Genomic DNA, 14,907 nt, shown 5'->3' with positions numbered 1-14,907 from the left:
AATATTACACAAATGCCATAGAATTAATGATTTTTGTTTATGCTTGTGGTTTACTGGGGCGTGCTTTTTTTTTTTTTTTCGCTGCATATTAATTGATTTACTCGTTGCTTGCTGGAACCATCTAACAACACGATATCATTAATGTTTTACATATCTTACATTGCTTGTTAATAAAAGTAAAGAAAGCTAAACATTTCTAAATACACAATTGGATGAATTTAATTTGATCCTACACAATAATGATATATCTTACTAGAGTATAATATAGACCAAACAAAACCAGTTCTTCGAAAATTGTCAATTGAGAACAGAATACATAAACATCAATAGAATGCCAATAGTAAATATGATCATTTTGGCAGTAGAACAGTACATTAACAATCCCAAATTGTCATTCCACTTTAATAATTGTATTCTGAGAATTTTCAGCTTGTTCGAAGTAATTAAGCATCAATGGTCAGTAAAAGAGTGATCTATAAAGACTGAAACTCATCCATAACTAGCAACAACCACTATTTGATAATGCTGCTACAAAATTGCATGTGAGCTACATGAAGAAGTGAAGAACTAACGGAATGCTTTCACTTCTTCGCCAAAATGGTTAAGTAGATCCTCCAGGGACATTGGCGAATGATCGTTCTTATCTCTTACCCTAACAGTCACCTGTATACAACAGGGTATAAGACAACCACCCCAAAAGGTAGATAATATCAATTCCAGACAGATGATATAACAGCACATAACATATGTACAAATACTTCAACCACGCAGTGCTCAATATATCAGTAACATAAGCTAGTCCTTCACAATCTCAATGGAAATGGAAAGTATTATCAGAAGGTAGAGGGTTAGGGAAAGGGTGCAATTTTGGGAAACTGAGATTGAATATGAAGCCAAAAAGTTTATAAATATAGCCAAATGCAACTTTGAAATATACCAAAAAGTGAAAAAAAGGTAAGTTTAAGCATAAGACGTACCACTCGGTTTTCGGCATCTTTCTCCCCAACTACCAGTATGTAGTTATACTGTGACATCTGAGCTTCTCGTACCTGCAGGGCCCAAAAATTACAGGCACACATACACATCATATATATACATGAACACACAACATATCATATATATAAGATTATTTCCTAGTGTGACAAAAAAAAACAGGCACCAACTACATTAGAAGACGCTCCATAGGAAAAACTGTGTACCTTTTTATTGATGGTTTTATCACTTGTATCTACATCAACATGATATCCAGCCTGGTGGATGTGGTCGCGCACCTAAAACATGTTAAGGTGCTATTTAGAAAATAACCATACACACTTCAAGCACTAAGCAGACTGAGTTAAATATTTAGATTCGGGGCTGCAGGGCATTCCTACTAATGCATAGTAATAAGTGATGCCGTCAAACAATCCAAATAAGCACCTAAAGATTACACAACGGTGACGGTCATTGTATGACCTCCAATACCTCATGGGCATAAGCTGAAGATTTTTCTGAGACAGTGCATACAATCGCTTGACGTGGACTTAGCCAAAAAGGCCATTTACCCTTAAAGTGCTCCAGAAGAATTGCAAACATACGTTCCACAGAGCCAAGGATGGCTCTATGGATGATTACAGGTCGCTCCCTTTTAGCTTCATCTTCTGCTGAGTAGGACAGATTAAATCGCGACGGAAGTTGAAAATCCAACTGCAATTAGATTCATATTGTCAGAAAATTCCATGCCAAATACCAGTCTTCTAAATCAATCTGGAAGCAAAGCACAACCAACCTGCAAAGTTGCACACTGGAATTTCCTCTTTAAAGCATCAGAAACACTGATATCTATCTTTGGTCCGTAAAATGCACCATCTCCTTCATTTAGCTGTACCATATGATTCAGGAACAAAAATTTATTAATAGAAACATGAAGGCTCATGTTGTAATGGAATTAACAGAGAAAATGCAAGCCCTTCAAACCACAAAATACAGCACATTCTACCTTTACCGTCATCCATCCTTCTCATGACAACAGGTATTCTATATCTTAAGTGGAATATAAGGTACAAGCATCACCACAAAAGCAGCCTCTCTCAGGAAACCTCATACGCTAAAGCAATCATACACATCAGATCATGTTTACTATAAGATCTTTCACTCTACATCAGCCATAAGATGCTAGTATGATACCATGGTACATTGGTACAAGATCATACAGAATACAAATTCCATACAGCCCTAATATCTGTTGATTTTCTCTATGAGGTGGAGGATGGATGAGAGTAGTGTTTTGCACTGAGGCATTCAATATGTCAAAAGTTCAGGATATCCATTCAAGCCAAAAAAGGGGCAGTGATACTAGTATAAGTTGCAAATGTGATGGTTGTAAAAAGAAGAGGCATGCAAGATTTACATTTTAAGATAGCTAATATTTGTTGAAAGAAATTAGATGTAACGGAGCAAAAAGCAATGTAAACTCAGACACAGGTATGAGTAAATCTTCAAGCATAAGACATCTTAGGGTTGAAAATTTTAAGCATAGGGACAGGCCTAATATTGGACACGGGTGCAAAGAGTTCTTGTTTATATGAGGCCTTTGTACTTTACAAACAACAAACATACAAAGATTTCAAATTTAATTATTTCTTAATTTTATGTATTTGCTAACGTAAATCTCACACAAATTTAAAACTGTTGCATAATTATCACTTCTTCTCCTCTGGTATATTTATTTAACTATAATGAGTGTTTCAAGATAAACACAGTAGCTAATTATTAATTGAAGAGTTGGGTAAGGATACCAAGTAATCATAGACAGCTACGTGAGACAAAATGATGAGGTGAAGTAACATAAATAAATGCTTTGCTTGCAACATTGCTTGACAAAGTGTATTAAAGCCAGCCATATTAGGAATATGACTAATTACAACTCCACTCCAAGATAGCACAGTACAAACATTGAGCTTGAAAATGCCACTTACATAGTTACAAATTAAAAGAAGAAAAAAAAGGGACCAAAATTTCTCAAGTTTTGTAACATCTACCACTCAAAGAAGTTTCACAAATATACCATTTCCCTTTCAGGAAACTAATATCTTTGCTCACAATACAATTGTCCAATATACCAACACTGACATTTCCTACGTTCCTTAACCACCTTGGATTTTGTGGAAGATTTAAATGACTATTTTGGTCCTTTCATGTTGCAATATTTTGGGCATCATTTCAAAATGGATCAAAATTTCTCAATTCATTCAAAACTTTATCATTTCAGCTACAAAGCAATAGCTCTAATCTGGGAAAACAAACTCTAATTTGTAAACTTCATTGGTTGTAAATTTTGTAATCAGTTCTGAAAGACTGTTGCCAGATATATGGTCATTTCTGGCACCAGGGCAGGTCAAGCGTTTATAGGGAAATTCTCTATATCTTTCTTCAATCTGCGTTTCTCAATCTTCCTGTCATAGAAATTCAACTTTGATCTTTTCATCATATCTTCTTCTCCGATCTGGGAGTTTCAGCAATCTCTTAACTCTGACGGGCATATATTTCTGTACAACATTTCTACTAGTTTTTCATCCTCTTGTTTTATTTTAAGCTTAATTAGGTATCCCCAGTTCCCCACTTCTCATTAGTCAAGTGACCTCCTGCTCCCTATCTGGTTTCTCTAAAGGCTAATAGGAGTGCTAGCATAAATTTAACCACATGTAAACTATTGATAAACCAAATAATTAAAAAAAAAAAATTATCTACAGTAGCCAAAAAAAAAAACAAAAAAGGTTATCCTCATTGGTAGCTCCATGTTATTTCTTTTTCACTAATTGTCGCATTAGTAGGGGTTTTTATGATTACATGAGAGTATGAGACCAACTACCATATCTTATTCATGGAATTAATGGTGTGTTTGGAACTTTGGATAGAGAAAGGGGAAGGAAAAGAAGTGGAGGGAAGGGAAGAAAGATGAGTTTTCCTTCCAAATCTCTCCATTGTTAGAGGGATGAATTTCGTACAATTTAATCCCTCCAAGCTCCCCCCCCCCTCCCCTACAATTCCCTCCCTTCCTCGTTTGTTATCCAAATCAAGGATAATATATCCCTCCATTTCCCTTCCCTTCTTTTCCATCCAAACAAAGTGTAAAACTCAGCCATTGCATTACAAATAGGCCATTTTTGTAACAGATTCATGATTTTGGACTTGACATCCCGCGAAGCCTTGTTACATAATGCCACATCTTTTTCCCCATGTCATTCGCTATAGATTTGGTAATAGTAAAGAAAATTTTATAAACTTAAGAAATGTAAACAAATTTTAACACCATTAATATGATTTTTTTTGTAAAAACTGACCGCAACAGCCGTTAATTGTTACCCATAATTGTGACCATACTCTCGATTTTTTTCTATGGTCCCAATGCAAGAAATATTACAAGTTGAGTTGATACTATACAATGCAAAACAACTAGTTCTACAACAGATAAAACAGATCCCATATTCCTTTCCTTTTTCTTTGAATTTGGGGGAAAGGGATTAGGAAAAAAAAGGGAATAACTGAAAAGGTGAAAATTTACCTGCCATGGCTTTCCAAACTCATTCAAAGCTTCAGTAAGTGCAGCCTCAGCCTTATCCCAAGTCTCCTTTTCTCCTAGGAAACTCTCTGGTCTCTGTATTTTATAGAGAAAAAAAAAAGGAAAAACATGAAAATTATACATTGCATTTAACTAATCAAGCAAAGGATACAAAGAAAATTAAATGATAATGTAAAACTGAAGTAAGCATCATATCAATCAACTTAAGGGGATACGATTCATGCAACTTAGGTATGAGGTATGGATTTAGAATAGTTAAAACCCATGCCAAGTATTTGGTTTAGGATTTCAAGAATTTTAAACCCATAAGCCATACCTCAAACCCCAAAGGTAGGGTTTAGAAACCTTGTGGGGGGGGGGGGGGGGAGTTGAGTTTGGCTCATACCTATACTTTTAGGTATCAAACATATTGTATAAAAAATCAAGTTCCAAACCCATACCATTATGGTTTCATTTTTCAATCCAACCCCATACCATTTTCCCCTAAATAATTTTCATTGTCAACGTAAACATGCACATCATAAAGTACAATGTGGTATTAATATACTCTTGAATTCAACAAAGATGGAGAGTTCAAATGTTGTGTATTCTTTAAGCTCTCTAATAGACTAAGTCACACTTGGTAATCTAATGCACTCAAAGTGTAACTGGGGGTGTTTGGTTCGCATAGTGGTATGAGTTTGGAATGATAAATGAGCCTAGGATGGGTGTTTGGTTCGCATAGTGGTATGAGTTTGGAATGATAAATGATACTAGGATAGTCTAGAGTTTAAACTTGGTTCGTTATAGTATGTGCTTGCAGTGTTTAAGAACAAATAGTTCTCTTTCATTTTATACTAAAAGGTTTGGTATGAGTCATACCAACCAGGTTTCTAAACCCTATGACTTGTGGGTTTGAGCTATGGGTTCAAAAGTTGAATGATTCTTAAGCTAATAATAGGTATGGGTTTTGCCAATTATAAATCCATACCTCATACCAAAATTCCACAAATCAACCCAATTTAGAAGGCCAACCTTTCTTGTTAAAATGCCAGCAAGATATATGACTAAATTAGAGCTAGTAAAACCAAGATCACAAATTTTCCTCTAAATGACTAGCAAAAGTCTGGTTTCCCAAACAAACATAAGCCCAAACATCCTATTGCATGAAATCATGAGAAGGTTTCACTACTTAAAAGTAAAAGAATAAGCATAGGGATAAAAACATATAAAAAGAAAATCGTATGGGTAAAGGAGCTAATCAATAAGTCTTTGAGAGGAAAACAGTAAATCAGGGGATAGTTATCATACTCCAAGTTTCATTTCCAGAACTCCCCAACTCTCATTAAAGGAAACAGTTATCTTCCACATCAAAAACAGATTCTAAAGACTCTAAATGTAAGCCAGATGGAAAGAAGTAGATCCTATACGCACTTTAACATTTAGGTTCCATTTTGTGTGTAGGTCAGAATAATCAATTCTAGGAACTGAGGCAATGAACCTCAAAGCCTCCCCTCTATGTCTAGCCATGCCTGCTAAAACTAACATTTAGGTTCCCTTTTGTGTGTAGGTCAGAATAATCAATTCTAGGAACTGAGGCAATGAACCTCAAAGCCTCCCCTCTATGTCTAGCCATGCCTGCTAAAACAGTATTCACAAGACACAAATATAGCATCCAAAAAGGTTGTAGATGTGCTCCCTGTAATGTCTGGATTGAATTTCCAACACAAGTTATAGGCTAAATTACGAAACTATGTCATGCTGATGAGATATGAAAGCCTTAAAGATGAAAAGAATGAAACCTCCAACAATAATCACTATAAAGCTACTTTCCGAGTTTAGTCTTCAAGGGTAAATACCTAGAATAAGTGTGTAATGTGAGAAACCCTCAAAACTTCTCCAGCTTTCACAATAATGAATTATTCATCTTTAAATAAGCAGCTGAATATCATCACATCATTTAACCTAACTTTAAAAACCTCCATCTATCATGTGATAAATTTGTTGTGGATATCAGCCACAAAAGTTTTTCAAAAAAAAATAAAAATAAATAGTTCAACAGGTCACGAGAAGAAAAAGAAGAATGTATCAAAATGCACCTTCTTTGTAACAGGATACATTAATTGAGAACGGAACTTATAAAAAATTTTACACAGCAAACAGGGATCGTGGCATCAGAGTTTATCTACACCAAAACACTTGGTAGTTATTTAACTCAGATGGTAAAATCATCTTGAGGCTTCCAACAAGTAGAATCAATTATATACACAAAAGGCTATATATACTTAAAGGTCTCGGACAAATATAGCAGTTCTAAGGGATCAACATCAGCAACCAATAAATATCAGATAATCATGGAAATCGGTTTGCTCCTGAAGTTCAAAACTATCCTATCTTTCAAATTAACAAGCATTTTCACAACATAACTCTCCATCTATTTATTCAAAATCAACACACCTTACACAGCTAAGTTAGAATAAGTCAAACAAATATTAAAGCTAAATTGCTCCCCACAGCTGAAACCCCAGCCCGACCTCTTCTTTACCTTCCAGAATCTGGCAAATTGACAAAAGGTCTATATAACAACGTAAAGCTGAAAAATGACCAGACATCACATAAAAACAAAAATCAAGAGAATTGAAACATAAATTCATCTTACAAACATTGTTACATAATACATATATACTAATGCTGACTACAGAAATTACTAAAAAGAAAATCAGAAAATTATCATACGGTTGAAAGTTTTAGCTCGAAGGTAAACCCGAATTTTCCATACACGTAGTTAATAAAATCCAGTGCAGCCCTGACTTCATCCTTCACCTGAACGTATACAAACACAAGATCTTATTTGGCACATGCAAAAGTAACAGAATTCAATTTACAACCATCAGCAGATCCAACTTACTTGGCCTTCCCTGCAGAAGATATGAGCATCATCCTGAAACAGTTGGGATCTAAATATTAGGAGAACCAGATCAATTGAACCACATGAATTGCAAAAGATTCAGGGATCAAAACAATGGCAACATGACGGCTTTGCAAAACCATCACGCTTAGCAACTTGCAAAGAAGAATTGTTATACCCTATAATATACAACTATACAGTCAAGTGATGAAACCAATGCTCACAATTCATTGGATCACAACTAGACATCATATACGATTCACTGGGCCACATTTGGGAGCTCCAGCTTTTTATTTCCACATTCTTCTTGGTTAAGATTATTTTTTTTGGCTTAATCCCCTTCATCAGAGAGATCTTCCAACGAGGAATTCAAATTACTTCACCCCAACACGACAAAGTTGTAGAATATCATTCATTTTACAGTATCGTACCTGCTGGAATCTCCTAACACGAGTCAATCCAGTGAGAGCACCACTAGCCTCATTCCTGTGAAGCACCCCAAAATCAGCAAAGCGGAGAGGGAGTTCTGCATATGGTCAAAATTGTTAGGTGGAGTTCTGAATCAGAAGTTGCAAGATGATACTACGACCAGAACCGAAATTTTTGTAAGAAGCAGGAAGTTCTTTATTCAAATCACCAAGGAAAAGATTATGCAATATAAAACTACAATACAAATGCAGTATATTTCTCACAATTAGTTCTTAAAATGGCCAAATTTTCGAAGATTGACTATAAAAATATGTTGCATTTTTCCAAGCAGATAGTCTAAGCTGGTGAAGCCCAATTTCACATCAGTAAAGTCCAATATTCAAGATAGATTCCAACTAATTTCAAGGCACACACTAAACAAGATTAAATCCAACCATCTCTATAGCATACCAACAGTGATATGTCAAGTGAATACCTCTGTACGAACGCACTCTATGCTCGAACATCAAACAATGACCAGGACAGTTCATTGGCTTAAGCCCAAACTCCTGTTTCTCAATCTGCAAGAGCAAGAATTCAGCCAAAACATCAATAGGAAAATCCATTATATCTTGTTTGTATATGAATACAAATTTCAAAAACACAAATAATAACTTGTGGAACTTTCTCTTTTTCTTTTAAATTAGCCAAAGCATTTAGAAAATAAAACAAGCAAGATTTAAATGAAACAAGGAACTATACAATTTCAGTCTGATGTCAGGGAGAAATCAGTTAAAGCAGATAAATTAAGGAAGCCGATTTTTCAACTTTAGAATCTAAGGACCATGTGCTTTGAGGAATTCATGTATATACAGCATATGAAGAGCAAGCGCCAATTTCACAAGTTAAATATTTAATCACTATATATAAGTCACAACTTCACGAATTACTAACAAAAAAAAAAGTTGAAATATAAGATTTTTGTGCCAAGGGCTTCCATTATTCCTTCCTTTTGTTGATACAGAAACTAAATTTACAAAAGATATCTCTCATATTGGAACAATACAACCTTGATGAATTGATAGCCATATGGCTTCTCTGGCACACTTAATAGAGTTTCCTCATTCTGACATGAATAGTGAGCAAACTCCCTAAGCCATCATCACCTCTAGGGTAACAAAAAGAAACATAATGCCACGATGTGAAGAACTGCTCACCTCAAGCACAAACATATTCTCCTTGTAGTTTGCAGCATGCCCAGATGTTTCCCAGAGTTGCATGTTGTAGATATTCGGACTGATTACCTAATATCAGGATGACATCATTAAGCCCAATCATTAATATAAATTCACAAGTCATGAGCATGAAACTAAGTTAATATCAACCTCCTCGTAGCCTCTATTCCTGTATTCACTTCGAATAAAATCCATCAATTTATTGTATATCCGAGCACCAAGTGGAAGAAAAAACCAGCTTCCTGGGCTGAAATTTAGAAGAGGTAAAGTAGAATCATTATAGACTACACAAAATATCATAACTCGCTGTCATGAATATTCATAGCCACATACCTGAGAGGGTGACAAAAGAAAAGCTCCTGTTTTACACCCAATATCCTGTGATCATATTTTTTAGCTTCCTCCAGCTGCCTTAAATATTCCTGATGAGGAAAATATTTTAAAATTATTATAGTAATACACACCAGCTCAAGTATAACCACCCTACCTAATATCTAAAAGTCATAAACTAGCTAAACTTTCAGTAAATACTGTACCATTAGCTTCACCAAAAACAACAACAGCAGGAACAAAGCCTAAGCCCTTAAATGAATTAGGGTAGGCTAATACGAACCATCGTAAGGAACCATCGACAAAGAAAAAGCAAAAAAAACAAAAGGTACTTCCAAAATTAAAGTTCATATTCTCTGAATCATAGAAAAGTTACTAATAGAGTAGAATCTGCAAGAACTGTCATAAAAGAATAGAGCAGCAATCCAGAAAAAATGTACTGCATAATCATTCCACAGCTTCAAAATACCACCATACAAATCTACAGGCACAAAAAAGGATATAGACATGCAAAGGAATCTATCACAATTAATAAATACCTTTAAACGCTTTGAATCGGGATAAGAAATTCCATAGACCCTTTGCAAGCTTTCCCGATTTTTGTCACCCCTCCAATAAGCAGATGAGGCCTGATCAAAGAGAGATTTTTAAGAAAATAGAAATACCAATTGCAACAATTTATAGAGAAAAACCTAATTTAGCATCACCTTTAAGCAACTAAGAGCTTTAACAAAGGATGTATTGGGTATATGGGGCCCACGACAAAGATCAACCAAAGGGCCACATCTGTAGACTGTTATAGTTTTGTCTTCAGGTAGATCATTGATAATTTCAACCTAAAACCACACACAAACCAACCACAAGCATGAAATAAAGAGCGAGTAGAAATGGTTAACAAGTGATCACGAGACCTCTCAACAAACAAGCCCAACCTATCACACCCCCCCCCCCCCCCCAAATATACAAATAAAATAATTCCCAGCTTGCCTTAAATTGGTTATCAGAAAATATCTCAAGTGCTTGTTGTCTTGTCACTTCAACTCGCTCAAATGGTTGTTTCTCCTGCAAATTAAGGAAATCGGGAAAAAAAAAATCAAACAGAAACCACGAAAAGCAAAGCACTACTAATAATATATATCCATGCCTAAAGAGATAGTAAGTGCATAAAGGGAACGAATTACACTAAAGAGTAATGATAAACAGCAATATTCTATATATTGATGAGCAACAAAAACAAATGCAAATGAACAATAATACGAAAAAAAAAATTAAGGAAAAAAAAAAGAGCCAAGCAAAACAACCACCTAGTTTAAATCTTCCTCGGGCAATGTTTCAGACTATTTGGATAGTCTCCAATCCTTTGGAGGTTCCACTTTTTGCTAAGGTAATGAATAGTGGTTAAGTTAGAAAATTGGTTTTTCTTTTCCTTTCAGTACTTTTTTTACTTCAACCCACACCACTTGCACCTCTACAATTATCGCTCCTCAAAATCTTCAATCGTCTCACTCTTAAAATACAAACCTTTGAATGATTCAACTAGAAGAGTAAGAAGGCTGAGAACTACCACCTAAAAGCCATTTAGAATTTTTCAACTTGTTTCATTCATAATTTTTAACCCACACCACTTTGCACCTCTGCAATTGGTTCCCCTCAAATTCTTCAATTGGCTTTGGTTCACTCTAAAGATACAAGCCTTTGAATGATTCAACTGGGAAGAGTTAGGAGACTGAGAAGTGAGAACTACCAACCAAAATTCTTTTTAAATTCTTCAACATGTTTCATCCAATTTTTTTTTTCTTGCCAATCTATCAAGGATCAACAAAAGAGTTGTGAGTAGAAGGATATTCAGTTTAACTAATTACTTCTAACCTTCTGTGCTCTAATTTTATTTTATTTTTTAGTTTTTGGTCTTTTACCATGTTGGTTTTCACTCTAGTTCTTTATTCATAGTAGTGTTCCAACACTTTCCAAATAGTATTAACTGAATCCTCTCATTATTCACCCTTGAGATTTACATTTAATCATGGCGGCAACCACTTGAATTTACTAAAAGGAAAATTTTGCAGTTTTCTGTTGGTGTAGGGGTGAGAGGCTGCAAGTTAGCAAGCGAAGAAATAGAGAGCTATATTAAGAAGGGAAAAAAAAAAAAAAAAAAAAAAAAAAAAAAAAAAAAAAAAAAAAACCCTCAACCATCTATAACTAACTATAGACACATGAAAGTGCAAAGTTTAATCCACTAGAACTCCAGTTCCTTTTAGGATCCTTACCTAATTAGTAAATGTCAATCCCAGATCAAGAATATAGAAAGAAAATGGTAGCAGAACATTAATGGGAAACAATAAATCACACATAAAAACTAAATTCATTGTACAAAGCGATCATCCATGAGTCAGATTATTGCAATTAAATATTGCATCTGCAATCAACAACAAAGTAATAAGGTAGTAAGGCTCCATCAACACAAAGTTATGGCTTCAACAACTAAAAGATGTCTTAAAAATACCTACAAACAATCAGAAAGTAGCTTGTTAATAGAAATACTATACCGCAACAGCTTTTGCTGCCACTGCCTCAATTTGTTTGAAGTGATCCTCATTCAAGCTCATTTCTCCATAAAATGCATCATAAAAAAAACCCTGTCCAAACATGAAAGTATTACAAGGGTGGCAAACTGATTAAAAAAAAGCTTATAGAGATGTAGATATTACTTCCACTTCTTATGTTCTTAATATTTCAGTTGAGCTCTCAATAATCATAACCTCCAGCACTTCCCCCATCAATCAATCAATTACATACAAACACTATGATAGGCTAATCTAATATCCTCTAATACCAACAGCAAGAATAACATTTCTACACAATGAAATATGAATTTCGTGTCTTGATGAGCAGCATATTATAAACAACACTCTGTTTAATACATATCTAATAAATTAAATTTCCCTGAATCCTGATTGTCCTTACAAGAGCAGCATGATCCTAAACAAACAGAGGTTTTGCAAAAGACTCAATCAAGACCAAGACACTCAATCAGGCTTACAAAGTCTAAGCTCAAAGATGACAGTAGTTACAGACATAGAGTAGGTTTATTGGTATATTATAGCCAAAAAATATAAAAGCAATATTTATAGCTAGATGTAAAGGCACTCCCCACTTACCTTGTACTTAAGTTACATTACCGCGCAATGGGCTAAATTGCTTGTTGAAATGCCTTACGTATTAGACCTTAAGCAAGACAGAGTACAGGGATACAAAGTGGCATTCACATCATAAGGAAAACAATGGCCAGGCACCTCGGCACCTGTAATATCTTTCCAAATTTCTATAAAAATAGTAGATGCCTCTATGTGGGGGAGTTGATTTACATAACCTTCACTTCCATTTTGACTGTCCGTCAGCATTGAAGTTTCTTAGACATTTCATATTTCGACCAGCGCATCAAACATTAATGTTAGCACCTTTGCTTTTAATGTTGTAGTTACGATTTTAAATGTTACATTCTCGTCCAGGTTCCTTCTTAATGTACCACCTTCTCACACATTACAACCAAAACCCTAAAGTTGCAGACTTTATTCACAACTAACACTTTTGTCACCAATAACAAAAGTGGTGACAAAAGTGATCCATCTAATCCATCTAACTAAAAGAGAGCTATGACAGAAAATCTTTGAACTAATAAATGGACAAGATTATCAAGATCACTTTACAATGCTGATGTATGGAGAGAGAATTTATCCTTAAATATTTGTTTGGAATGAGGCAACAATCAGCCTAGAGTTGTAAAGAAGCTTTACAGATAACTTTGAGAAGAAAGACAATCCTGATTCAGCAGCCACTTCGAGACTATTTTCACATTGACAAGGGACACATCACTAGAAGAAAGTAGCTAATTTTTTTTAGCAAGTCTTGACCATGGCTTTATTTCCCATTCAGAAAAAAGGAATGTGAGGCACATTAAATATAATCCACAAAGATGTTAAACTAGCACACATATCAGATGAAACCTCCTCTAGATCTCCTCAAATGAGTAACCATGAATTTCAATTCACATTTCTTCTCTTTATATTTTCCTATTGTGTCCACAATAAAATTACAATTGACTTACATATCTACATCCCATTCACCCTCCACGGAAAGGAAAGTCATAATGTAGTGCGGTCAAAAGGAATTGATAGCCGAACATATCATAAACCATTAATTCAAACTATAGTGTGGTTCCAAATCACATCAATGGCCACCAAGATAAACTGTACAAGAAGTTAAACTAATCAAGAGTCATTCCAACTCCCCTGCAAGAAATCTTATACTCCCAAAAATTTTATTATCGACTCCTAGACAAATAAATCATGTCCACCATAAAAAAATTACATAGGACCAAGAGTATAGCACATTATCACGGGATCTGCATTTATTTGTATTACCTAATAGCACAACAACTTACATAGAACGATAAGCTTAACAAAACCCAAACAAATATCAATCTGCAAAAACATCAATTGTCAATGGTAGAAGCTTAAACTCACCTCACCACGAGTAGTACACGGTCCAATACAAAGCTTGCATCCATATTCCGTCTCTAGAGCCTAACAAAACCCAAAAAAATTACAATAAACCAAAACATCAATCAATCAAACAATAATTCACAAATCACAACAAAGCCAAAACATCAATCAACCAGTAATTCACAAACGAAAAAAGAAAGATTGAAGTGTACCTGACCGAGAATATGAGCACTAGAATGCCAAAAAGTATCTCTACCTTCATCAGAATCAAAAGTATACAGCTTCAAATCAGAATCCTGTTCAAAAGGCCTAGTCATATCCCAAAGAGCACCATTAACCCCAGAAATCAACGAATTGGAAGCCAAACTCTTCGAAATCTGCGCCGCAATGTCAAGTGGAGTAGTAACCCATTTTTTCCCTTCCCTGACGTTTCCATCGGGCAATGTAATCCTTCACGAAACAAAAATCAGTCAAAATCGGTCAAAGGAGAGAGAAAAAGAAGGAAAAAAGAAGAAAGAGAGAGAACTTGATGGGTTCGCCGGAAATGGAGAGACGTTCGAGAGCTTGCTCAGCTTTAATGGCTTCGAAGTGAGCGATTCGCTTAGGGATGATTTCTGCGAGGTAAGTGTTGTCTCGAGGGTGAGATGCGGGAGTTGGCTTGGTGTTGGGAGCTTTGTCGCCGCCTGCCATGGAAGCTAAGCTCAGCAGATATGGCGGCTGAGAGAGGAGAGAGAATTTGCGGAGGAGTTAGGAGAAAGAAATTGTGAATTGGGGGGTTTTAGGAAAGGAAAGGCTTTCATAGGTGTGTTAAACTCTTAGGGAGTGTTTGGTTCATTAAATTAAAGGAATGGAAAGTAACTTCTTTTAATGTATATATATATATATTTAAAAGTCAAATAATAAAATACCCTGCGGGGATAGCTCAGTTGGGAGAGCGTCAGACTGAAGATCTGAAGGTCGCGTGTTCGATCCACGCTCACCGCA

General features: G+C 35.3%; 1 protein-coding gene and 1 non-coding gene across 2 annotated transcripts; one reads left to right on the top strand and one right to left on the bottom strand.

Moving 5' to 3' along the window:
* Positions 1 to 217: 217 nt before the first annotated feature.
* Positions 218 to 14,703, bottom strand: LOC110716259 (threonine--tRNA ligase, mitochondrial 1-like). Its single transcript, XM_021894868.1, has 20 exons — positions 14,450 to 14,703; positions 14,136 to 14,373; positions 13,945 to 14,004; positions 11,968 to 12,057; positions 10,409 to 10,483; positions 10,129 to 10,257; positions 9,961 to 10,050; positions 9,425 to 9,513; positions 9,242 to 9,338; positions 9,074 to 9,160; positions 8,353 to 8,437; positions 7,880 to 7,974; positions 7,449 to 7,481; positions 7,277 to 7,363; positions 4,544 to 4,636; positions 1,769 to 1,861; positions 1,465 to 1,686; positions 1,200 to 1,271; positions 978 to 1,049; positions 218 to 663 (listed from the first exon to the last, which is right to left on the bottom strand). The coding sequence occupies exons 1-20, from the start codon at positions 14,611 to 14,613 to the stop codon at positions 568 to 570; spliced, it is 2,067 nt and encodes a 688-aa protein (XP_021750560.1). The 5' UTR covers positions 14,614 to 14,703; the 3' UTR covers positions 218 to 567.
* Positions 14,704 to 14,834: 131 nt separating this feature from the next.
* Positions 14,835 to 14,907, top strand: TRNAF-GAA. The gene has a single exon. It is a non-coding gene; the product is annotated as a tRNA-Phe (tRNA).

Source organism: Chenopodium quinoa, unplaced genomic scaffold (genome assembly GCF_001683475.1).
Source record: "Chenopodium quinoa cultivar QQ74 unplaced genomic scaffold, ASM168347v1, whole genome shotgun sequence".
NCBI classification, from domain to species: Eukaryota; Viridiplantae; Streptophyta; class Magnoliopsida; order Caryophyllales; family Amaranthaceae; genus Chenopodium; species Chenopodium quinoa.
The sequence above is the reverse complement of the archived record's forward strand: the minus strand, read 5'-3'. Positions and strand labels throughout refer to the sequence as shown.

What these genes read in the sequence shown, in the direction of transcription:
- LOC110716259 (XM_021894868.1), bottom strand. Translation starts at nt 14,613, where the DNA reads ATGGCAGGCGGCGACAAAGCTCCCAACACCAAGCCAACTCCCGCATCT. An exon ending in TAGAGTGCGTTCGTACAGAG is followed by an intron (nt 7,975 to 8,352) that starts GTATTCACTTGA and finishes GACCATATGCAG; the next exon opens with AACTCCCTCTCCGCTTTGCT. An exon ending in CTTCAGCTTATGCCCATGAG is followed by an intron (nt 1,272 to 1,464) that starts GTATTGGAGGTC and finishes AACATGTTTTAG; the next exon opens with GTGCGCGACCACATCCACCA.